At 37.0% G+C, this 23,984-nt stretch overlaps 2 protein-coding genes across 2 annotated transcripts in view; one reads left to right on the top strand and one right to left on the bottom strand.

Annotated features, from left to right (window-relative positions):
* LOC108749545 (26S proteasome non-ATPase regulatory subunit 1) overlaps nt 1–15,583 on the top strand; it is a 49,327-nt gene extending 33,744 nt beyond the window's left edge. The window contains exons 11-14 of the mRNA XM_018488307.1: nt 12,189–12,523; nt 13,079–13,434; nt 14,125–14,455; nt 15,142–15,583. Of these exons, the coding sequence (XP_018343809.1) occupies nt 12,189–12,523; nt 13,079–13,434; nt 14,125–14,455; nt 15,142–15,212 (1,093 nt within the window). The 3' untranslated portion in view covers nt 15,213–15,583. The remainder of the gene's footprint in view (nt 1–12,188; nt 12,524–13,078; nt 13,435–14,124; nt 14,456–15,141) is intronic.
* Nucleotides 305–23,984, bottom strand: part of LOC108749546 (5-hydroxytryptamine receptor 1D) — a 53,076-nt gene continuing 29,396 nt past the window's right edge. The window contains exons 3-8 of the mRNA XM_018488308.1: nt 20,369–20,601; nt 11,270–11,501; nt 8,388–8,703; nt 8,265–8,282; nt 1,837–2,402; nt 305–836 (exon numbers count right to left, since the gene is read on the bottom strand). Of these exons, the coding sequence (XP_018343810.1) occupies nt 328–836; nt 1,837–2,402; nt 8,265–8,282; nt 8,388–8,703; nt 11,270–11,501; nt 20,369–20,601 (1,874 nt within the window). The 3' untranslated portion in view covers nt 305–327. The remainder of the gene's footprint in view (nt 837–1,836; nt 2,403–8,264; nt 8,283–8,387; nt 8,704–11,269; nt 11,502–20,368; nt 20,602–23,984) is intronic.

Raw genomic sequence — 23,984 nt, 5'->3', positions numbered from 1 at the left:
TTCATTTTTTTTCCGTCAACGATCGGCAATGTTATCCACACACACACACAAACACACACACGCACACACACACGCACACACGCGCGCGCGCGCGCGCGCACATACATACAAAGAAAGAATACGAGCTACTCAGGCCGATAATGTTTCTCGAAACAAAGCGAAATCGCGCGAGTAGCGAATAGCACCATTTGATGAGTTGAACTGTTTGCTTTCCGAACGTCTCTCTGACTTTCACTTCACTCATCTTCTCATCTTCTCATCCCCATCGATAATCCCCGTCGTTTACACCCTGCTGATGGCGATCCCCGGTCTCCCGGGGCCCAGAGCCTACCTGGGCGGTCGCCACTCTTGATTTCGATACCTGCAGAGCAGCACCTTCTTGAACGCCTGGCGGAAGACCTTGTTGAAGATGGTGTAGAAGATCGGATTGACCATGGAGCTGGCATAGCCGAGCCAGGTGACCAGGTCGAAGATCTTGCGGTCGATACGGCGCTCGCAGTCGGGACATATGGCCGGTACCAGGTTCAGCACGAAGAACGGTGCCCACAGGATGACGAAGGTGAAAAACACGACGCCGAGGACCTTCGTCGCCTTCTGCTCCAGCCGGATGATCCTGCCGTGGCGGGAGCTGTTGCGCGAGATCACGCTGCTGTTGCGCGAGTGATGGCTGCGCACCTGGCCACCCGTGTACCTGTACAGGTTCGTCGACGACGGATTGCTCTGGTTCAGGGTCGTGTTTGCCGTACCCATCGCTCCGTTGTGCGCTCGCATCGTCGCCGCCCGTCGCAACGGCGTGGCTCTCGTACTACTAGCGGACAGCAGAGTCCTGGTGCTGCCTGCAAAGGATTTGAAAGATTTCGATTCACGAAAATGGATGAGACGGCGGGCAAAAGGATCGCCGCCGTCGCTGCGAATTGGAAATCGTTCCGGGAATCTTTGGGGATGGTTCGGGGATTCTAAATACTGAAAGTTTTCGGATCGACGCGTCGAGAAGAGATATTTTCAAACGTGCGAAAACCTGCGAGATTTAAACGTTGGGCGATGTTGGACAAATTTGAGGATTTTATTCCAGCATTTGCATGTATAAAAATTCTAATTCAGTTTTAGACAGAAGGGGCAAGCTTCCGTGACGCAATGTGGAGATTTGTTTTATATTGAATAATTTAAAATTTAATTCTGATGTTAATCCTGATAAAAAGAAATAATCTATGAATTTCACTCTTTCAACGCGCAATACGAGAGCTAAGAAATGTAATAATTTAATAATTTTTGGAGAAATATTTTTTAATTTTCGTTAAAAATCTTTATCAAAAATTCGTTAATTAGATAAAACAAATAATCTAAGAATTATATTCCTTTAAAGATGTGAAATAGCAAAAATATTTTTTAATTTCCGTCACAAATCTGTAAGATTCGCGAATACGTCAATTTTCACAGTCTTGAATCTTCCAAAATCAGTCGTGCGAAAATCCTGCGCGATCCTGGAAAGGCAATGATCGGGAGTCTTTTCCCGACCATGAATCACGTTCTTCTTGAACGAATCTCTCCATTTTTGTCGAGTTGTAAAAAAAAAGGGAGCGATCGACGCGAGCAACCCCGTTTCACCCTATCCTCTTCGAGACTCGATCTAACCGCTTCCACGAACTTGCTCATATTCTCTCTCTCTCTCTCTCTCTCTCTCTCTCTCTCTCTCTCTCTCTGTCCTTCTTTTTGCTTCTACAATTTTTAGCGGAACGTTAGTGGCACGCGATAGCCAGGGGAATTTCCCGCAGGCAATTATCGAAGAACTAATCGAAATTGTTGTTTACGTCATCAGCACGTATTATCGTCACGTACTCAGGCTGGAACCTCGCCTTCCACTTCGCCATGTGACCACGGAATTCGCGGGGGTCAGCTGCTCGTAACCTTTGGCACCCTCCGTAGATCTAGCGCTGTTGTGTCTACCCAATAAACCCATTTCCGGGCCCTTGTTGCCAATGGTCTTCGTGGTATCACTCGAAAGGAATATAGGAATATTCGTTTCCAGGTGTTTGTTACTAATAGGCTTCATAGTGTCGCTGGAGACGATGACGATCTCGCCTGACGGTGGTGGTTTCTTCGAAGATTCCCCGAAATAGGGACACGTGCAGGGTGGCGGTAACGTTATCGGTCCTTCCGGTGCTTTATCGTGGAACTTCTTGCGCATCGAATCGTCCTCGCCTTTGCGACAGGACGACTGCTCGTGAAAGCTAAAGGACCTTTTTCTAGGAGTTTTTGGCGAGCCCAGAATCTGCATCGACCTCTCCAAATGAGCCTCGTTGTAGGTCGATGCTCGTCTCCGATGTTTCCAAGGACTCGCGAATTCTTCCGTCGATATGCTCGTTCTCGAGCAGGACATGCTACTCTCCGTACTCTCTGCGCTTCTAAAAAGAAATCACAATTGAGCTGTTAATAAAGAAGAAGATGATATTATGGTCTCCATCTTATAGAATAATTTTTGTTAATAATTAATTTAAATTTAAAACTTACGCGTATAAAAATAACAAATAGCGGAAGCTTTTTTCGAACCGAATCAAATAAGAAACGAAATAATCGCATAAGAGGAAAAGTTCTATTTTCAAGTCTTGATGTTTAATATTCATACGTAGATTTGCAAATTAACAAATTATGAAGCATCGAAATCTGGTTCGACCAAAATTAAGATTCCTTTTCTTATTTCACTTATTCTCGGTCTAATTTTCACCTATAATAGCAAGAAATTATAAATGAGTATAATGACAGTTATGGGTTACAAAAGTAATTAGAAAAATTTAATTACGAGTCTATTGTCTATAAATAGTCAGCCAGTTTGAACGCATGGAAAATATGCCTTGTCGCAGTTACACTAACAAAAGATTACTAAATTTTAATGAATTTGTTTGAATGCTACTAACTAAATGCAAACATATATCTATTTGTATGTCTGATGCGAGAACTATTAATTTTAATTATTATTATTATTTTTTTTTATCAAGTAAATATTTATTTACCGTAAGTTTCGTTAGTATTATTCGAACAAATATATATTACAATTTAGTAAAGTTTTTTTCAGTGTAGAGTTTCTTCTTTATAAAATCGGGCGTATTAATGTTTGCAGTCTGTTTTAATCTCACGTTTAATAAACTTTCTATTATTTACCACAAAAATTGACAAATTGAAGAGAGAAATTTTTCGAAGACTTTTACGCGCGACAAGACTTTTATTATCAATTGTAATCGATTTCCAAATAATCCTGCGATAAAAAGGTATGGACGTTTTATTGAAGGATTAATGCCCGAATCCTGTTATTTTATCACGCTCAATAATCTCTCTCGCTGTTATAAATCAAACCGAAGAGAAAAAAGGGAATATCTGAAAAGTTTTAACGCATGACAAAAGCTTTTCTTATCAATCGCAATCGAGTCAAAAATAATCCTCCTATATGCCGTGAACCAAAACTATGCGAACGAAAGATTGATTCGCCGATTCCTTTATCATTCGGCATAGGATAATCCTCTTATTGTTTCACGCGAGATTGTCGTTTTAAAGTACGTGGGCGAAGGGAGAAAATATTTGGATATTTTTTGTCACGAATCCAGCTTCAAAGGGAATCTACAAATATCGCCGTCACGAAATGTGCACCGTATCTATTGTTTCGATACGAACGCGAGTTCCCTTTATCATTTGATACGCGGAATCGGTCGGCCGCATGCAGTTGAAGAGGAAAAACGGCGGAAAAGAAGAAAAAGGGGAGAGAAAAAAAAAATGCGATTGCATCCCATTTTGCAGCGTGGCGCGGTAATTGATCGCGAGATTGGATGAGCTTGCGCGCGAGAGGAAAAAATTGCTTCCGTCCTTGCGAATTAGAGACACGCGAGATATGCACCTGTACCGAGAACTTTTGACGGGCGTGGAACACGCGTTTCCATCATCGATCGTTATCAGCCCGTTATCGATCACCGGTATTTTACGCGGGTTATTCAAATATCTATACGAATATCGGTAACACACACTTTATTTGCCGACGATTGCGGGTAGATATCAGAACGATAAAGTGAAATCTCGGGAGAGATTTAAAAAGAAATGCTCAGGTAATAACGAAGTGAGAGGAGATTAATGAGACGGCAATCTGAATATTTCGGAAAATAAAGAGGATCTTATATAATTAATAACAAGGTGAAGAAAATTCAGAGGAATTTTTGAGGAAGAAATTAAAGTAATGATTTGAAAGAAAAAAAAAAGAACAAAATAATAATAGACTAATTACAGATGAGAAAAATTACACGAAATTTTAGAAAGTTTTTTTCTGAAAATTTGAGGAAAAAACTTAAGAGTTCGATGATTTCCAGAACAGACGGAATTCAATCAGACAATCGTTCTTTAAAATTGAAATAAAAATGGCTATCCTCTTCTACGTTCTCCTCTGATTTTCCGCAATGTTATCGTTGCTGAAGAGTGACAATTTTATCAATGCTTTGGAAATGCGTTGGCGGGGTTTTTGGAGAATAATTGAGGTTGCTTCCAAAGAAGGAAGAGAAACGGCCCGATTGTCGTTGGAGTGGATTACGGCTGCGATCTTGACGGCAAATTGAGAAAAATATTGGTCGAGATAAACACTGATGGGGTCGAGAAAGGATGGGATGTGGGAAGTGGGTCTGGATGAAGAAGAAACAGATGCATCTTAGAAAATACATTTTAAACAGGGAATATAATTTGGTTTCTTCCTGCTGTTTTATTTCCATTAAAATTTATGTTAATTTGTTATATTGTATATAATTTAAATTAAAATGTATATTCTTTGTGTTGATTTCTAATTTTTTATTTACTTTTTAAAAATTAAATTCAACAAAAATATTAGAGAGAGAGAGAGAGAGAGAGAGAGAGAGAGAGAGAGAGTAAGTTTTTAAATAAAAACACCATTTTAGGAAGATGTGTAACAAATCGATCTTGATATATTTCGTTATTTTACTATTATTATACTGTTATTATACTTTATAAAATTTGACTTTAAATAACTTGAGAAATGTATCGTAAACGTGTCGTAAATTTTTCAATTTTCTTAAAAGAAAATCATGTGTATGAAAAAGATTTTCTTTATTTTTTACGACAAATCACTATTTCGTGATTTATTTTCGACTGCATTCTATACATTGTGTACATCCTCTGATTCTATTTATACTCTATTATAAAATTTGATACAATTTAATTTATAATATAACAATTGAGAAGAGGGAAAACATCCTGAGGGAGATCTTTGAATACCCGGCGGTTATTTAATTCACGAGATCGACAGAAAGCAACTCGATTCTGTAAAAGGCAAAGTCCTCTGCGAGTAATAGAGAGGTAATCTTCGTTTGATGCGTTCAGAGGCACGATCCTAAGTGCATTCCTTTATTAGAGGTTTACGTGGGGCAAGAGCAGTTTACTTAAGTACGCGACCATGAGCGAACGAGCGAAACTCACCATCTGCGACCTCCCTCTCCCCCCTCCATCATCCCCTTTGCTCACCCTTTTCGTTCCTGTACGGAGGTTGGTCCGTTTTGCACTTTGAATGCCAGCAGCTAAGTGCAATCCACTTTGAGGCTACCGTGTATAAATGGGTTTTCTCGTCGTTCGCGGTGACCTTTCTGCCGCGTCTGCTTTCGCATTTTCATGTGAGTTTCCCGCGAGAATTCGAGGAGACTTTCGGGAAATTCGATCGTCGCGTGAACATGCGAAATTTGAAAAATTTGTGTAACCACACGTGCGACTTTTATCCGCTTAAAAGTAATATATTTCGTCGCTTCGTCAAATGTATGATAAAATTCTATAGAATCACGAACTAAGCTAATTCGAGTCAAGTAACTTTTCTCCTCAGTTATTGTTATTATTATTTGGTTTGACGTAGAATTACATCTTTCAGCTTTCTAAAAGGATTCCAGGTGATTTCGCGCGATTTGGGATTTGTTTAAATTTTTATGACGGATGTACCTTTGGAGAGGACTCTAAATATATCATTAAAGTCAAAAGGGACTTCCTCGGGGATTTCGTTACTAATACGTCCATTAAGAGGTGCAAAAGTAAAGAAGAACGCTGGAAATGGGAGCTGTGCAATTTGAAATATTGCGATCTAATGATTGCACCAATTTACTTTGAAAGATCTTCGCCTTTCAGCTGCATCCGATACGATTCCGCTCTTCCGCCCGCGTCTTGGAAAATCTTGCGTGTCTCAAATCGTAGATTTCCCGTTTTCCAGATTTTCTGCCGCCTGGAATCGCGTTCCTCTCATATTCTCGCGTTCTGATACTTTCTAAAAATTCGAAGATCCTTCTAGAAAATCTTTTTTTTTTTCCATTCCGTCCTCTAATGAGTTTCAATTTTGTTCTGCGGTTATTGAATTCTTGTACTTCATTGTCGCGAGGTCCCCGTCTGATTAACCTGATCTTTCGAAAAAGGAATACGTTTGAACTTTTTAAACGTATGTAAATACTTTTCGAACCCGCAAAGAAGACGTAGGAAATGTCAGGGAAAACACAAGACAGCAGAGAGATCGGTGGATTATGATTGAAACATATTTTACAGCGATACGGAGGAGTCTAGCTTTTAATATTCTGGCCGCACTCCTACGTGCTTCTCGTTCCACTTTTAGTTTGCGTATTCCCGTGGATCGACGCTGGAAGCTCTAAACGACGTCAAATATAATTCCTCTCTCTCATTCGATTCCGCGAGGAAGTAAGTAATGATCCTGTGTATGTTAGGACATCCCAAGAAATATATCTTAGAGTCCCGGATGAATTTAAAATTGATTTTTCTCAACTGACGTTTACTTCTAAAAATTGAGATTCTTCAAAAATTCGGAAATATTTAAAGGGAATAATTGTTGATGTGACATTTTTAATGAGCGTTTTCAAATTTTTAGCCTGTAGTGTATATAGAGAGGCGAAAATATATTTTCAAGCACAAATTTCCCCAAAAACATCTCGAGGGCAATGCTACGTTTTTAGAAAATTTTTCGAATATATCTTTCATTAACATGAGAACTTAAGAACTAAAGAATGTGGAGAGACGAAAGTCGAGTATCATAGATTTAGATTGTAGACACGAGTATGGAATATAGTAAGACATTCTTCACTTAAGCTCTTCGACGATAGTTGCACGCGTAGGTTCTTGGTATACATTGGATGACACAAATTCACCGGAAACCCTCCCGGCTGCCGTTGTAAGTTGATTTGACGCAACGCTAACCGCATCTCGTGGTAGTCACGGCGTTGTGCGAGCCGGAGTGACAAAGTGACGCAAATTCGTGCTGTCGTATTGCCACGGAAACGTGCCGCCGTCAAGCACAATGGCGTGTTTTGAGAGCCCGCAGGTTACGATGCGATGGATATGTCGTTAATAATTGCAAAAGCATCTCCCGCGAAAACTCAGACAAGCACGGAAATTCCTTTCTCACAAAATTGTGCCTGCGACACATCGTCGTGCTCTAAGCAGTTTGCATAAAACGATACACGTTTGATCGTATCACAGAATGAAACGGGAAAGAAACGGGAAAGAAACGGGAAAGAAACGGGAAAGAAACGGAAAAGAAGTCTAGGACGAAATAAAACGGGGAAAAAAGCTTTATGCAAATTATATATGGAAGTGTCTAAAAAGTTAAGAAAGAGAAATCTTTCTCGTAGGATTTTACGTTAAAATAGAAATAAGATGAATTAAAATTTTACTTATTTCTACTTATTTATAGATTGCTCTTTTACATCAAAAGTGACACAATTCCAAAAAAATAATCTTTCAGGTAAAGAAAACAATTATTTTTCAGCTCGATAGAAAATTATTTTCTAATCACAGACGTTTCGTGTGCGGCAAAGATATACAATATTTCTAACATAATCAATATAATTTTTCTTATTTTTATTTCACAACACTTGAAAAACTATCCTTAAAAAACCACTCTGAAATATGACGATTTTGATGATTCTTTTTTCAAAATTACTCTTTGAGTTGCAATGTTTCGACTATTTTAGAGATGTTTATGTCACTCATTCGTGATAAAAAAATTTGATAATTACATTTCTTCAGTTGTGTCATTTTTCAAGTAAAGAAACAATATATCGTATACGATTTGTTCGTTTGTTGCTAATCTTTACAATTTATATTCTTCTCATTGTTTCACCTAGGTTGTATTTTTATTGTATTCGAGTCATGAAATTTATCAATCGTCGCAATCATAAAGTAAGCTTACAGAAAGATTTATGATTCGCAAACACATAATTGACTTGCAATCTCCATACCCGTTGCGAAAGCTGCATCTGCGTGGTGAGGGACCATGTTGCTGCAGTTGCAGCAATTGCTGCTGCTGCTGCTGCTGCTGCTGCTGCTGCTGCTGCTGCTGCTGTTGCTGCTGTTTCTGCTGCTGCTGCTGCTGCTGCTGCTGCTGGTGGTGGTGGTGGTGGTGGTGTTGGGTTGTCAATTTTGATGGGGTTTGATTGCCGGAGCTGCCGGTCATCCCCTCGAGACCCCTCGACAACTTCAGCATCTCCGCGCCGAAGGCATGAAGGGCGGACATGGCCGAGGGTGGTGGCTCGCTCTCCTGCAGCCAGAGCTCGTGGGTGTCGAGGGTGGTCAGCTCGGTGTCGGTCGACGTGCCGGAGGTGTGTTGCGGTGTGCCGCCGCTGCCGCTCGAACCCTTGTTCAAGAGGTATCTCTTCCAGGTGCCCCGTCGCTCGAGCCCTGCGCGAATTATTGGAGAACCGGAGATTTTAGCGATTAATCAGAGTTTTCTTTTCGATCGGAGGAGGAAGGATGATTCCGGTGATCTTCTATTTCATCCGTGAATGAAGGGGATTTGTTTGTTTTTTTTTTTTTTTATATCGGGATTTTTTAGCGACCGGCGATTGGAGAGCGTCGGAAAATCCAGGATTTGCTCTCCGCTCAGGAAGGGAGGCGGTCTTTTGTTGAGAAACGAGAGATTTCAGTCAATTTGACGATTGAAGATTGAAGATCGAAGATTGAATTTGTCTTCTTCTTCACTGATTTGATGCTTTTTAAAATGAATTAATGCGAGAGCTCTTTTTACAAGGAGATACTCAACCGCTTCTTGTAAAGATACTTTGCAAGAACTTCTGTATTATACTCTGGAGTCTCTGAATCATAGGCAATATTTAAAAAATGAATAGGTATTGACTGATTGAAAGTAGGAATTTTTAATAATAAAAATCACTAATCTTTAAACGATTTATTCGATTAATTTATTCTTTAGTAAAAAAAATAATATTTATAATTTCAATGAGTTTGATTCTTTCTCGAATTTTCTTTCTCCAATTCGTCTCTTTTTTTTTTTTTAATTAAGAATATTTTCAATTTATCGATAAGAATTGTGGCAACATTTTAACAATATTTTTGTTGCTTCTCTCATCTCTCCTTTTAAATTAACGGAATATTTCTAGTCTACCGACAAGAATTGTGTTTGTAATGAGGTACTCAAAGGATTTCTGTGTCATCTTCTGCAATCTTTCAATCCTGCGGAATATTAAGTGCCCGTGAATGGGGCTCGCGCGTAACGGGGTATCGATTAATTTTCATATCGCCGAGCAACCGGACGGGGGCCTTCTTAGCATACTGTGCCGCATCCGAGATCTTTGCATAATGGCCGGCATTTGCATATCTTCGTCGTGGACGTCGACATGCTTCCGTGCTTGACGTGCCGGCGAAATTTCTTGTCGTAGAGTGCTTCTAGACAGAAGCCTGGCCTAGTCCCCCGTTCCATCGATTCCCCGGGATCGATTCTACGCGAAAAAACGAACCGCGTTGACATCATTAATCATACGACCGTCGCCCACTAGGCATCCTTCATGTTGCGTGACGAATTATTTATACAGTAATGGCGAATTGCGCACGCTAGAGATCCGCGACTAGATTACGAATTCTAATTGGTTAATCCGTGAACAATTAAGGAAGTGCAAATGCTTTGTTTTATCTACAGAAAAAAAAAAGGTTACAGACAATTACCTGGAAAACGTGTAAAAGTTTAAAGAAATAAAATTTCTCATAATCTACTTATTCATTTCGTTTACATTTTTTTAATTCTCACGATATGTATGAGGTATTCGGCGACTCTTATTTCCCTCAAAGTTGCTCGAAAACTTCATCAAGAATGCGTTTTAAAATGCGATAATTGTGCAACGCGGCGTGTAAAATAGCGGCATGAAGTTGGTATGCAAATTCCATTTGAGGCAGTAATCGGAGGGTTGTCCAGGTAAAATCAAAGCGACAATAGACGATGTGGCTTCCAGCGAAACTTTCTGTCGCGAAAGAGGAAGAGGGACGTAGAAGGTTATCTCCCTCGGGAACGCTTTGTCTGAGGGGAATGAATTCACGCCAGCGGTCTCGAAAAACGTTTATGAGACGCCTGCAGACGCGATATCCTTTGTAGTCCTCGGAAGCCGACCGATAAATCGAAATAAATAATTTTTATCCGGTGGGAAGTCTTAGTTTCCTTCGCCCGACGGCCTCGTTCGTTTCCGAATAAAATGTATCCTCGGGGGGAAAAAAACGGCAAGTATATTGTCATACAAAAGAGAAAATTGGTGAAAAGGATATATTGCCGTATCGTATTATATTCTGCATTTTTTATTATTCTAATTTATTTTTTAATAATTTGTATTGCTCTATTTATTTTTATGATTTTTTTGTTCTAAGATAAAGTTCTTTTGCTAAAAGCAGAATATTGATAAGAATAAGGCAACATTTGAAATAACAATAATTGTTTTATTTTCTTCGCTGTCAAGTTGAAGAGGGAAGAAAGCATGAAGTTGCAGGAGTGGTCTATGAAATAATAAAAGTGTAGGAGGAAGAAAAATACTTTTTAACCACTTGTTAAATTTAATAACGATTCTAAAAGCGCTTCTACTGTAGAAATTTGTTTAGGCAAACTTGAGTAGGCGTACTTTTTAATTTTAAAAATTCGAGTTGGAAGACACTTGAAGAATTTTTATTCTACAAGTCTTTAATTAAATAAATTATTTTTTTTTTATATTAATTAGAAACATTAAATTAAATTAAATATTTATTCTTAAATATTCTGTTGTATTGTATAAATGTACATTTAGAAATAAATTTTCAAGTTTAGTTTAAGTTCAATTTATATTTCTACAATATAACATTACAGTGAAATGGAGTCAAATATAGGGAGAAAGTAATTTATACCGAGATGTATTCGATTATTTTGATTCCTAGAGTGAGAATCGATATTCAGATTTCGGAAATTAATGTGAGAACAAGCTTGTAGTGCACCAACCTGTCATGGATGAACCTTGAGAGGCACCTTGAGGAGCTCCTAACCAGCCCGATGACCAACCTGCTCCAGTACCTCCGATATTTTGTTGTTGTTCCGCCAATAATCTTACTGTCAACGCATACGTTAACAACATCACTCCCAGTGGGATATAGAAGCAGATTATACTGCCAATTAATTTATAGAGAGGATCGGGAATCTGGCAGGCTCCGTCCACCAATACCGAATCATCTTCCTGAAACAGAATGAGAAAATGGGGATCTGTTAATTATTGTTCGATATTAACTCGTGTGAATATTCAAGTGTGCCAGACGCGTGGCGATGCAGTTAAATTAATAACAAATTATTATCAATTAATTATCACGTAATTAAAATTTATGAATCTACATTCATTTAAATACCATAACCTTCTAAATACCGTGCTGTAACACATCATTTTATTGATAAAATATATAAAAGAATTAATGGTTTATTAAATTTAATATTACAGAGTTCTCTCTCAGTGAAAGATGATGAACTTTTTTATCGTAATTTATTTAACAGTTTAAATTATCAATAAATAAGGTGATTAAGTACAAAACATGTTTGATCAAAAAGAATTGTAATTACAGTATACAATTATATATGTATGTATTTACAAAAATAAATGTAAGCTTCGACTGACTACCTTAAATTTAAAAAAAAATATAAAAATAAGATTGCGAAAGGAAAATAGAAAAAAAGGAAGAGAAATTAATTAATATATTATATATAATATTAATTTTTAAATTATAATATGGCCAATGATGAACATGAAAGATATAAAAAGTATAATACAAGTTATTACGAGATTAGATAATATTAGATAATATCGAATGTGAGACAAAAGTGAAGTAAGTTTGAAGGGAAATTTAACACCGCGTTCTCTTTTCATGTGTTCCAGGACTCCGGAGCAATGTCCTAGTGTGGTGTCTCTCTTAGCGGAGAGCTATAATCCTCACGTGAGATATGGCGCAGCGATGGCCTTGGGCATTGCTTGCGCGGGTACCGGCTTGAAGGAAGCTATCGCTCTGTTGGACCCAATGACTAATGATCCTGTGAATTTCGTCAGGCAAGGCGCACTGATCGCTTCTGCCATGATTCTGATCCAGCAGACGGAATCCACGTGTGCCCGCGTTAAAGATTTTCGAGGATTATACGCTAAGGTTGTCGTAGACAAACATGAGGATGTGATGGCTAAGTTTGGAGCAATTTTGGCGCAAGGGATCATCGATGCCGGTAAGTTTCTCTAGAGTTTCTTGCACGTGACACTCACAGAATGTCTGTGATTTTAATTTTAATTGGCATATAGATATGCCAACAAATTTGAAATTATTCCTTTCCTGAGCATACAAACTGCGAATCATTGGATTTCCTGTATTTTGTTAATTTTATTATTACAATGCAGGGATCAACTTTATTCGTGGACTTTAATAAATCGTTGAATTACAGATTCTGGAAAACAAAATTTTAGCAGTGTGAAATTTATCTTTTCAACTTTTGCACCTTAAAATTTTGATATTTGTATTTACACAGGACACGTGCTTTCGAATTCCCTAATTTTTAGAACTTGGATTTTTTATTTTCATTACTTCATCCGTCATTAAACTTACATTCTTACTAATTTTGAAACATTTAATTTTTTTTAATTTTTAACACAAGATCTCGTTGCTCTAAATGTCTTGGAGCCCTAAAAATTTCGCTAAAGAATCTTAGTAGAATCTTAGTTAGAAATAAAGATCAATGAGAAGATCAATTGTGAAATACTACGAGAAGACTTTCGCATTTTCTCAGGTGGTCGTAATGTAACCGTATCTCTACAATCGCGTACGGGGCACACGAACATGTTGGCGGTGGTCGGTGCCCTGGTATTCACTCAGTATTGGTACTGGTTTCCACTTGCGCATTGCTTGGCTCTGGCTTTCACACCCACGTGTCTGATCACCTTGAACGCTCAGCTGAAAATGCCTAAATTGGAGATGAAATCAAACGCTAGGCCAAACATATATGCTTATCCTGCGCCTCTTGAAGAGAAAAAGAGAGAGGAACGCGAGAAAGTCACCACCGCTGTCCTTAGCATTGCGGCTCGTGCCAGGAGACGCGAGACTGAAAGGAAAGCCAGAGATTTTTATATAGAGAAGATGGAAGTGGTGAGTGATTAAAGGAAATGTCTGGAAATTTCACGAAGAATGTTCTCTTGTAATTTGTCTGAATGAAAAATTAATGGAAAAAAAAGAAAAATGACGGGAATAATTATGAGATGATATACGTTTTCTTAGCGTAAATGATTATATTGTATGTTATTATTTTAACGATATCTTGAATTGTCGAATGTAAACACTTGCGTTTTAAAGTTTTTGCATGCAGAAATTTTTGATATTTTTAATTCTTTCAATTTTTGAATGTTTAACTCATCAAATTTATGGATCATATATATGTCTTTTTATTATTAAACTCTCGTTTATAGATTTATAAATGGATTGATTTGAATTTTATATATTGTATATTTTGATTTTTGTGCATTTTGTTTTGTTTTGTTTTGCGCATTTGTTTACAGTATATACATTGCGTATTTAAATTTCTCATCTGTTGAATTTCAAGTTCGAATTTCAGTAAACGAGAATAAAATATTTTTTTTTTTATCAAAGATTTATGCGTCTTTTTTTTTTATCAAAGAATCAAATTATTGGTAAAAATATTAATAAAGTTTTCTCCATCTCAGAATTCTAATAACGTGATGATTTACATTCCAAATTTATGACGAAGAGAATGAAAAGAGCACGCTAATAAATTTCGGGGCTCGGCCACATAAGAGAGAACAAACTAAATAAAAATTGCAGGAGATGAAGGAGCATCAAGAGGTAAAGGAAGCTGCATCGTCTTCGAAAGAAAAGGATGAGAAGAAGAAGGATGAGAAAGAGGCTAAGGAAACCAAAGAGAAGCCGGAGAAAAAAGTGGTGAAAGACGGTGATGAAAAGGAGAAGAAGGAGCCCGACCCGAGTTTCGAGGTCCTTCAGAATCCTGCGCGAGTTCTACGTCAGCAATTGAAGGTCATTCAGCTGGTCGAGGGTAGCCATTACACTCCCGTTAAGGATATTCAGATCGGTGGCATTGTCATGGTTAAGCACATGCAGACGGACACCGAGGAGGAACTCGTCGAGCCCGTCGCTGGTGAGTGATTGATCCTTTTATTTTCTGCTCGAAACTTTCTTTCAGAAATTCATTGTAAAGAAAAGATTGTAATTTTAATTTATATTTTACGTACAATGAGAATAATTGAAACAACAATTTTTGAACTATATAGTTCTATTCATATGATTATTAAAGATTGAGAGTCTTTGGGATTGTCATTGTTAATTATTTAATAATACTTTATAGTAGGCATATTCGAGATATTTATTAATTTTTTGACAATACTTTTGAGACTTTCGGTCGGCGGGTATTTTCTTCAGAGATGTTAAAGAGTTTGCGGATTATCGCGTCGTTTCGCGATGGTAATGCCAGCGTTTCGTCAACCTTGCCTGTTTATTTTATTAAGGCGACGAGCGCCTTGATATTATATATTAATTACCAGATTTCAAAACTAGAGAAAGAAAGTTTAATTGTTGAAACTTTATTTATCTTTTATTCAAATATTTTCTTGATTAATTCAAGAGATTTTGCGTGTATAAAAATGAACAATGGTCTATAATATGTTTTTAATATTGTTCAGATTTTCATAGAAAAGATCAATTTTACACAAGCAAAATTGTACACTCATGTAAATGAACGGGCCAGGATTTCCATTTATGTTTCGAAGTATCGAGTACGTAGGGTGCTCGTAGGGTGTGCGCTTGAGTACTTCCGGTTTGTTTCAGCCTTTGGACCGAAGCCGGAGGAAGAGAAGGAAGCTGAGCCACCCGAGCCCTTTGAGTATACCGAAGATTGAACGCCGGAAATATGCGTCAGCCTGTTGTCCTGTCATCCATTATTCGCCATCGCGATGGCATTGCAATACGCTCGCCGTCACCTTTTGTTAATGTTCTCGCGTTTCTTTTTTATATTTGGTTTCCTTTTGTGCGTCTATTTAATTAGTGGAATACTCTGCCAGCTGCAATAAAGCCGTTGCGTTGTCTCATGTTATTAGTCTCCTACCTTATAACTCTTTAATTAGGTTCCTGAGCAGAATCAAGAAGATTAATGAACGGCTCGTCTATTTAATTATTTACGAAGCTATGAATAGAAATTTGTAGAATAATGCAAAACGTATTTAATTTCTTTTTTTAATTCTAGAAATTAATTTTTATTAGCAAAAATAAAGAGAGGAAGAATATGATGAAAATAATTCATACATTACTGCGCCTTGATTGTAAATAAATTGATAAACCCTTTTCTTATGACCCTTTCGTTATTTTACATATACATTATGTATTGATGAGTTACATTTTTATAGAGAACGAATTAATTGTAAATCATTTCTATATTTCCGATTGAACTAATAATTAATGTTTACTTTTATATATGTCCCAATTTTTTTCTACCAACAAAACCGTAATAAAATATTATTACACATCAAAGGGATCGTTTCATAATTCACTATGCTTAATTAAGTCTTTAAGCAAAGAATCAACAATATGTTGAATGAATTACGATTTTTATTATTTACAGATTTTTACAGAAAGGATAAGATATTAATGAAATAATGCATGTATTTTATTTGTTTTATATTCGCAGGAGAGGAGAAGACAATCAATTTTTATCAATAATATCACTCTTACTGTTTTTGCAATTTCGCTGAAATTACTCTTGCAGGGCGTAGTGCCAGTAAATAAATGGATTGTCAGCACTCCTCTGTGACAACTCCTCGTTATTTCCTGTAAATCACTTATTAATAATTTAGATTTGCGGACACGATCGCCGAGTCTCATCCTTATACGTCTGCTCGAGCACATTATTTTGAAAGTTAGCACGGAGCTTTCCGCGAGACAATACATTCCATAATTCATTGTGCTCATCGTTAAAGTTTGACGCGGAGCTTACGGGTCACCCCGTAGACATGAATCTTCCTTGAAATACGCTTCCGCTTTCAGTCCCTGTCGCCCATAATGGTCAGCTCGTGTTCCGCTTCTCCGGCTGTCGCATTCGCCTTGATCGAACGTGGGTCATAACGTCCCGTCGGTGAGAGACTGTAAGAGTGGGGAGGTGAGGCAGGAGGAAAGAAGATGAGGAGATGGACATCCTCTGGTTGCAGGATTGCAGCCCACGCACGTGTATATCCGCCACACGTGTTCCCGGAAGGTGCGAATTCCGCTCGACGTCAGTCGATAACGCTCGACGTGAGGTCTCGTGAGAATCGAGAGTGGCTCGTTGGAAGTGATGCGTCGTCACGCCCTTTCATTTTCCACGTTGGTTTTTCAAAATAAGAAGGGAGCGTTGGGAAATCGAGAACTCAAGAATTTGCTATTTGCATTACGAATCGATGAGAAAACCGCGTTCTAGAGAAAATCCTGGTTTGAAAAGTAAAAAAAAAAAAAAAAAATCTTACGAAAATTTCTAAATGACAATATAAAGGTGGGAATATTTTAGAGATAATATCGTTTGCTTCAATATTGATGATTGAAAAGAAATTATTGACTAATCAACTAATATTGGCGAAAAGAATATGTTCTTGAAAGAAAGAATGTATTCTTGTTTTTTTTTAATGCGATCAAATATTAATTTTGAAGTTTCTCTCTCGAAACGAGCGAAATTTCATTTTCATATTTCTTCGAAATACGAGAGAGCGGAATACTCCCTAAAAAGTATCTTGTTAAAAACTATTTGATAATGTAATAGAGATGTTGAAAAACCGTTGAATTTTTCCACATTTTTGAAAGTCTAGGACAGTAAAAAAAAGAAAAAAACAGGTTGCAGTTGGAGAGTTAAAAAAAATCACCCTTTTCTGGTTGTGACAATTTTAACAACTTTTTAATGAAAATGAATTAGTTCATTTTTAATAATTAACAGAGTAATGTTTAACTCATTCACGATAATAATATGAAAATTATTTAGTTGTGTTACATTTGATGTAAGGAAACGATGTGTCAAAAATCAGTGGATCTAAAAACTTGTGACATCAAAGTCTGCGAAAATAAAAAAGTTCCATCAATTTCACAAACTTCAAAATTTTGACGTCCAATTTTACGGAAATTCTGAAATTCATACTGATAGAAATTCATACTGATAAAAATGTGCAGATTGAAAAATTGAAGGTATTCAGAATACGAAAATTTCTACACTGAAGACTTTTTTTTTATTTATTCGATCTTCCTAATTTGGATATTGATTGCTTTGTATCTAGGTTGGCGTGTTTAAAATAAATGAATTCACAATGTAAAGGAGTACACGTATATACAATTGGATGGGATATTTTTGTCACCTCACGGCGTCGGACACAAATTTCACTCCGGGTGTTGGATGGAATTTTGAATGAGTATATGGCGGCCGCAAAATTTGGATCAATACCCAAGTAAGGCATGAAACGCGCTAGTAAATGGTGTTGTAAAGTTGCTGAAACTCGCCCGACAAACTCGTCGATGCGGCAGTGCTTATCGTCTCGTCTCGTCTCGTCTCGTCTCTCTCGCGTCGTCGTGAAACGAAAGTAGTTTGCACATTTGCAAGAGCAGTTTGCAAGCCGAGGCAGCTTCTACGACGATGAACACGCTCGAGGTAAGAAAATAACCTGTTAGACGTGTACACATTACATCCATCCCCGGAAAACCCATAACGTTGGCATTTTCCACCGGAATTTGCAGTCATGTTTTCATTCGCGAAAATTAAAGGCGACATGTATAATTACTATGTTGTCGCGCGCAGCTAGTTGAATCTCCTCCCTACATCCCGGGGTGTACTATATTATTTTTTACTTTACTTAAACACTCTTGACGCAAATAGAAAATGTGTAAAAACGAAAAGAATATGTAATGGCGATTAAAAATAGATGAAGAATAAAACAAAAGATGTAAAAAGGGACCTACTTTTGCCTAAAAAGGCAAATAAGTGAAAGGAATAGTGTTGGATGCGATGAAATTATTAAAAAGTTCATAACATTTGGGGAACACTTTGATAATTGATTTGACAAACATGTATTGTATTTATCCAAATTTTGATATTCTTGCTGAATTCTTTTGAAACTTTTTAATAACTTTATCACACCCAGAAATATACATAAATACTATTCCTTTCGTTTACATCCTTTTAGGCAGAAATTGGCCTCATTTTAACATACGCCTTTGATGTGCATTGAGCTGTAAAATAATTACTTCAAATTAAACTAAACGAAAACAAAAAAAAAATAGCGGGTCAATATTTAAATTGCACATTCGCTGCGTGTATTATTTAGCAATGATGAAGGCTCGGTATTTGGGCTGTGACATTTAACGCGATTTTCGGGGACGGTTGTGGCATAAAGCCGCATTGAAACGACAGCCGGTTGAAGGGTTAGTCGGGAATTTACGAGGGGGGCGCGTATGCCAAAACTGGCGGACAACTGTTTCATAATACAGCGTCGCTTCATCTCATGCCGCGTTAATTTCTCACTCACAAGCGAGAGAATATGGAATATCGCGACGCGCGTCGGTCCTCCTCCTTTCCGGACACGGGGACGTTGCCGATGAAAAACGGCGACGCGATGTATAGTACCTGTATAAATCCATCCTGCTCCTATCCTGCATCCGAGAATGATCGATGAGCGACGTTTCCCGCAAACAGCGATAAACTTTCGGCTATCGAGATTCGCGTCTGCCACCTGAGAGGGATTTTACGGGCGAAACCTCGCAATCTTTTAGTCGTTATGGAAAATTGAGTAGGATGTTCACGTACAGAAGTATGTATGTGTAGCAAAAAACTATCGCAGTTACATTCTAGCCGTTGTAATCTGCTCGTGTATTCATATCCCCCCCCCCGCTCTCTCTCTCTCTCTCTCTCTCAGTATATAATTTTTTAGAATATGGAGCAAGTAAAAAATTTGCACGGGATGGAATAAAATGGAATAAATAAAATCCCTTAACTGACGGTGCTATTAAAAACATTAGTAATTTCTATTGTAAGGGTAGATAAAATAAACTCTTTTTGCACGAAACTTTATTCATACACGAGACAGATAATGTTTGTTCATTATATAATTTCTTCTTAATTATTAAGTAAGAATGAGAAAGAGAACGAGAGTAATAAAATTTGTCTGACCAATAATTGTCTTCGTCTACTTATTTAATGTTCGTGAGAACAAACGAAGAAAGATTTCTTTATACGGGACATTTTACTTTGAAGAAAAAAAAAATTGATACATAACTTAATTTAATAATTACAAATTAAAAGTTAAAGTCCGCATACAGTTTATATTTATACTGTAGAATTTCAGAAATAAATGCGCATATTTGTCGATAAAAGTAAAGTGTGAATGCGGACTTAATTAATTGAGGCGTGCCACGACGAAACGTTGTAAGAGCCGATATTGTGAAAATTCATTTTATTGTATGAATAGGTTGTAATAGTGTATGTGTCACACACTAATATTTAGTGTGAAAAGTGCTGCTAGAAGTGGAGAAAAGTGACTAGTACAATTTAAAACGTTATAAATCCATTTGTGCAACTGTTACTCTTATTTGAATTTACAAACGTTTTGGCTTGCATTTTTTACCTGGACTAACAACGTTTTGAAATTTTAACAATTTTAACACGATTCTTTTTATTGTAGAATTGCTTAATTAAAAGTTTTTGCAAAAAATTAATTGCTCATATTTTTACTTATTACAGTAATTTTTTGTAGAATTTTTAAAGATAATTTTCAAATGAAAATAAATTCTCCTTTCCTTCTGAAAAATTTAAAAAAATGGCACTTTTCTCTCAGACACGCCTGAATTATTAATATAAGGATGAGAAAGAGGACTAGAGTAGTAAAGTTTTACCAATAACTGTCTTCATCTATTCACCTAATATCCGCGAGAACATAATGAAGAGTAGAAGATAAAGAAAGATGAAAAGAAGATAGCTAAAAGGAGACCTTGATTAATAAAATAATTCTCGCGGACGAACGAGATAAAAGAAATCGGAAATGCGACGGCTCACCTTCGAGTACATCAAGCTCAGAGGTAAACTGATCGCGATGCTGAGGATCCAGACGAAGGTGATCTTCAGCGTCACTCTTTTCTTCGTCTTGTTGCGTCCAAATTTCATCGGGTAGCGCAGGCTTAGATAGCGATCCACGCTTATCGTGCACAAATGCATTATGCTGGCGGTGCAGAATAGCACGTCGAGGCAAATCCAGGCGAGGCAATAAACCGACGGCAGCGGGAAGTATCCTGCGAAACAAAACGGCGAATGAGTCTTGCTCGCTTGGAACGCGGCTAATTAAATCCTGGCTCAATTAGTGGCACCTTGGCTCGCCGAGAGATAAATTTCAATTATCCCGACCGATTCGTCCGCGCGGTATTTTATTTATGCGCAATAGCGTATCGCCGAATATACTTTTTCGTATTAAACGGGTTTTAACATCGGGATATGCGTATCGACGTAACGGAATTAATATAACAATTAAAATTTTTATGTACTCATATTAAAAAAGAAAGTACATACATTTTTGGGGGAAATTAATTTTCGCATACAATTTTTCTATTTAAACCAAAATATAGTAGGAAAGTGGATGCGATACGTGAACACAATACGAATAAATTGATCATTTCAAAAGTATCTCATAAGTCAGTTTTTCAATCGAAATTTGAGACGTTTGACTCAAATCTACATATTAAGTATTATGAAATTTATAAGGATATAAATGTAATTTGTGGACGTAGTTGTGGGATTTTTCCTTTGTTTAATATTAAATACTTCTTCAAATATTCGACTGTGCCTTAAACATTAGAGATTAAACATTGGTATGCGAAGATTAAATTATTATTGATCGTACATGTTACTCGGATTCTTGGTACGATATTACATCGAGACGACAATCAATGTACAGCTTTCCGACATGTATGATAACGATAGACAAGCAATTTATATGCGTAATTTATTAAGTAAACTTCATAAAGAGCGCGGTAATTTTCCTTTAATCTTCACTAGATTGCATTCGAGGTAATTCGGGGCCATTCGATATTAAATTTTCAGTTTCTCTTGTCTGTCTGGTACGATATGTGGAAATGGTAATGTTATCACAAATAGAAAGTTGTTATCTCGAGATCGATGTTACAGTGATTTCATTCTTTTTTTTCGCGACCTTTAAACTTTGTTTAATAATTAATCTTTGTAGAGCTGTTATTCGAGTCTCAACTGATGCTCTCGGGTTTTTTCAATTATTCATTTTTGCAAGCTGCCAAAGGCCATAATTGATACGCCCACTCTTCGTTATAATAAACGTTTTACTTCTAGCGGACGTGGCCGCGCAAAAAGTTTAGTTTGTCGAGCAACTTCCGGCTGTAAAACTTCTCCGCCAAAGGTTACTCGCTAATCATTTTACGCGCGTAATTAATGAGTAATAAATATACTCGCTCTGTAATCTTCTTCACAGCTGTTCCTCCAGCGATATAAATATTTCACTAAGAATTTCGCAGAATAAAGATTTAGTTTTTAATAAGAAAATCTTATCTTAACAATTTTAGATTAAACGCTTAGTTAGAATTTCCTATTCGGGACAACTCGATTTCGCGGTATCATTTTCTGGTATGTTCCAAACTCAGAGAGAGAGAGAGAGAGAGGGAGAGTTAATGGTGTAAATCTTAATAAAGATCCCGCTTATTTGAAACGAAATTAAGATTTAATTAAGATTAGGATTTAATTTATCTCTTCAAAATATTTCGACAATATTAATTTTCGGATATTGGAACGAGTTAAACGAGGGAAAGTCGTTTAAGGGATCAAAGGTTTCCCTTAAGTATACGAGACAGTAATGATTAACCTTTAACCTGTTAACTAAGCCTCTCTTTGACAGAGGTTATTTCAATTTCGCAGTGTCGTGAAAACGTTGCGTGGGGGAGGGTGTTCCGTGCGTTCCGTATAAAGATCGTGTCCCCGAGGAAGAGATGAAAGTACCGAAAGCGTAGAACCCTGCTGGTGAAACGACAGAGGCGGTTAATGCACGAAGGAACGAGGGATTAACACAACTCCGCGTGTCGAACGAAATTACCGTCTCGTGCCCGCCGTGCAGCCCCCAGAAACTGCATATTCATGTACGCCGCCGGATTATCCACCGTGTATACGACGATCTAATATTTCGCTGTTATTAATGCAGTCTCTGTATACTCCGTCGTGATTCTGACTGCTTGCAAAATCGTCAGTCGTCCCAGGAGATTTGCACGCGTAGCGTACGTCGTTTATTTCTAAAGAAAGCACCTACTTATGATTCATGTATGTACGTTATTTGTAACTATGGCATATTATTGTATATGCATATTTCATTTGCAGCGTAATATATTTGTTCAACCCGCAGAGGAAATAACGAAAAATACGAGATATACTAAACTGAACTTCATTATTTAAGCGACATATCCTTAATGGCTTGATTAAAATGTCAAAAAAAAAAAAACCGCGGAATTTTCGGAATCATAAATTAATTGTTCATCTATTTTGTACGATTGATAAGTCTTTATATATGGAATTGAAAACGAAAAGCTTTTTCGGGAAATTAAATTTGACGAGAGTGTAAAAGTTAAACAGAAATTTATTACGTGGATATTAATGGACGTGGAAAGTAAATATGTATATATTGCTACGTTGGTAGAAAAGTGACAGTAAGTTAAGTATTTTTGAGGTAATCAGAGTAAATCGATTGTAGAGTTTTTTCATTATTCACGTTTTTGTGGAAAAACGACATATTTTTTCGACACATTGCTTATATGATAAAATGTCACAACTTTGGTAAAGAAAGAAATTTACACAACTTTGTATCAAGACTGCAACGACGTTCGTATTTTAAAAACTTATGACAGTTTGAACTCTTTGTGGACAGCCGATCGACCTCGTTCGGAGTTACTTTTTATCTTGTAAATTACCCGTCCGATTTTTACGACATTTGGCTTATGGAATGATTTAACAATATGTTTTATTTGAATCAAAGTCAAAAGTAAAAAATTTTAAACGGTGGGTCCGAAATGTGGCAAACGAAAATAAATAATTGGATTTTTACGAAAGTTTTATGAGAATTTTTAATTACAAACGTCAAGTTTCTAATTTTGCTCGATTTGAAACTCATTAGTTTCTCAGCTATGCAAACACACACAGTTAGTACTAATTTCCAAACTGACTCCTCTAACTCTGATTATGAGCCTGTGACATTAGATCCTCTTTCATTGAAGGTACCAATTTCCATTTGAAATTCGACATTTTCAGACTATATTCAAACTCAGCGATATCAAGAGCCTCCTGAAAATCGAATTTCACGATAACCAGATTGTTTTGCCGGAATTTGAATTTTACAATTCTGAAGACAGATATTAAATTCAGCGAGTTTAAAAATCCTTAGAAAACGAGATTTTCAAGTTTCTTTGTTAGGAGAAACTCTCACTCAAAGAGTTAAAGAACACATTATATAATTATAATTAAAAGTAGGTATAACATGAAAAGAGAGTGCATGTACTTGTGCACTATCCTAATTAAAACGTTGTTCCAATTTAAAAAGAATATTAAACAAATTTCTTTAATGCTTTACTCACAAATTGCTAATTTTTGGATGTGCCACTTTTCTTATTTT

The sequence above is a fragment of the Trachymyrmex septentrionalis genome, unplaced genomic scaffold, assembly GCF_001594115.1.
Source record: "Trachymyrmex septentrionalis isolate Tsep2-gDNA-1 unplaced genomic scaffold, Tsep1.0 scaffold3, whole genome shotgun sequence".
NCBI lineage: Eukaryota > Metazoa > Arthropoda > Insecta > Hymenoptera > Formicidae > Trachymyrmex > Trachymyrmex septentrionalis.
The sequence above is the reverse complement of the archived record's forward strand: the minus strand, read 5'-3'. Positions and strand labels throughout refer to the sequence as shown.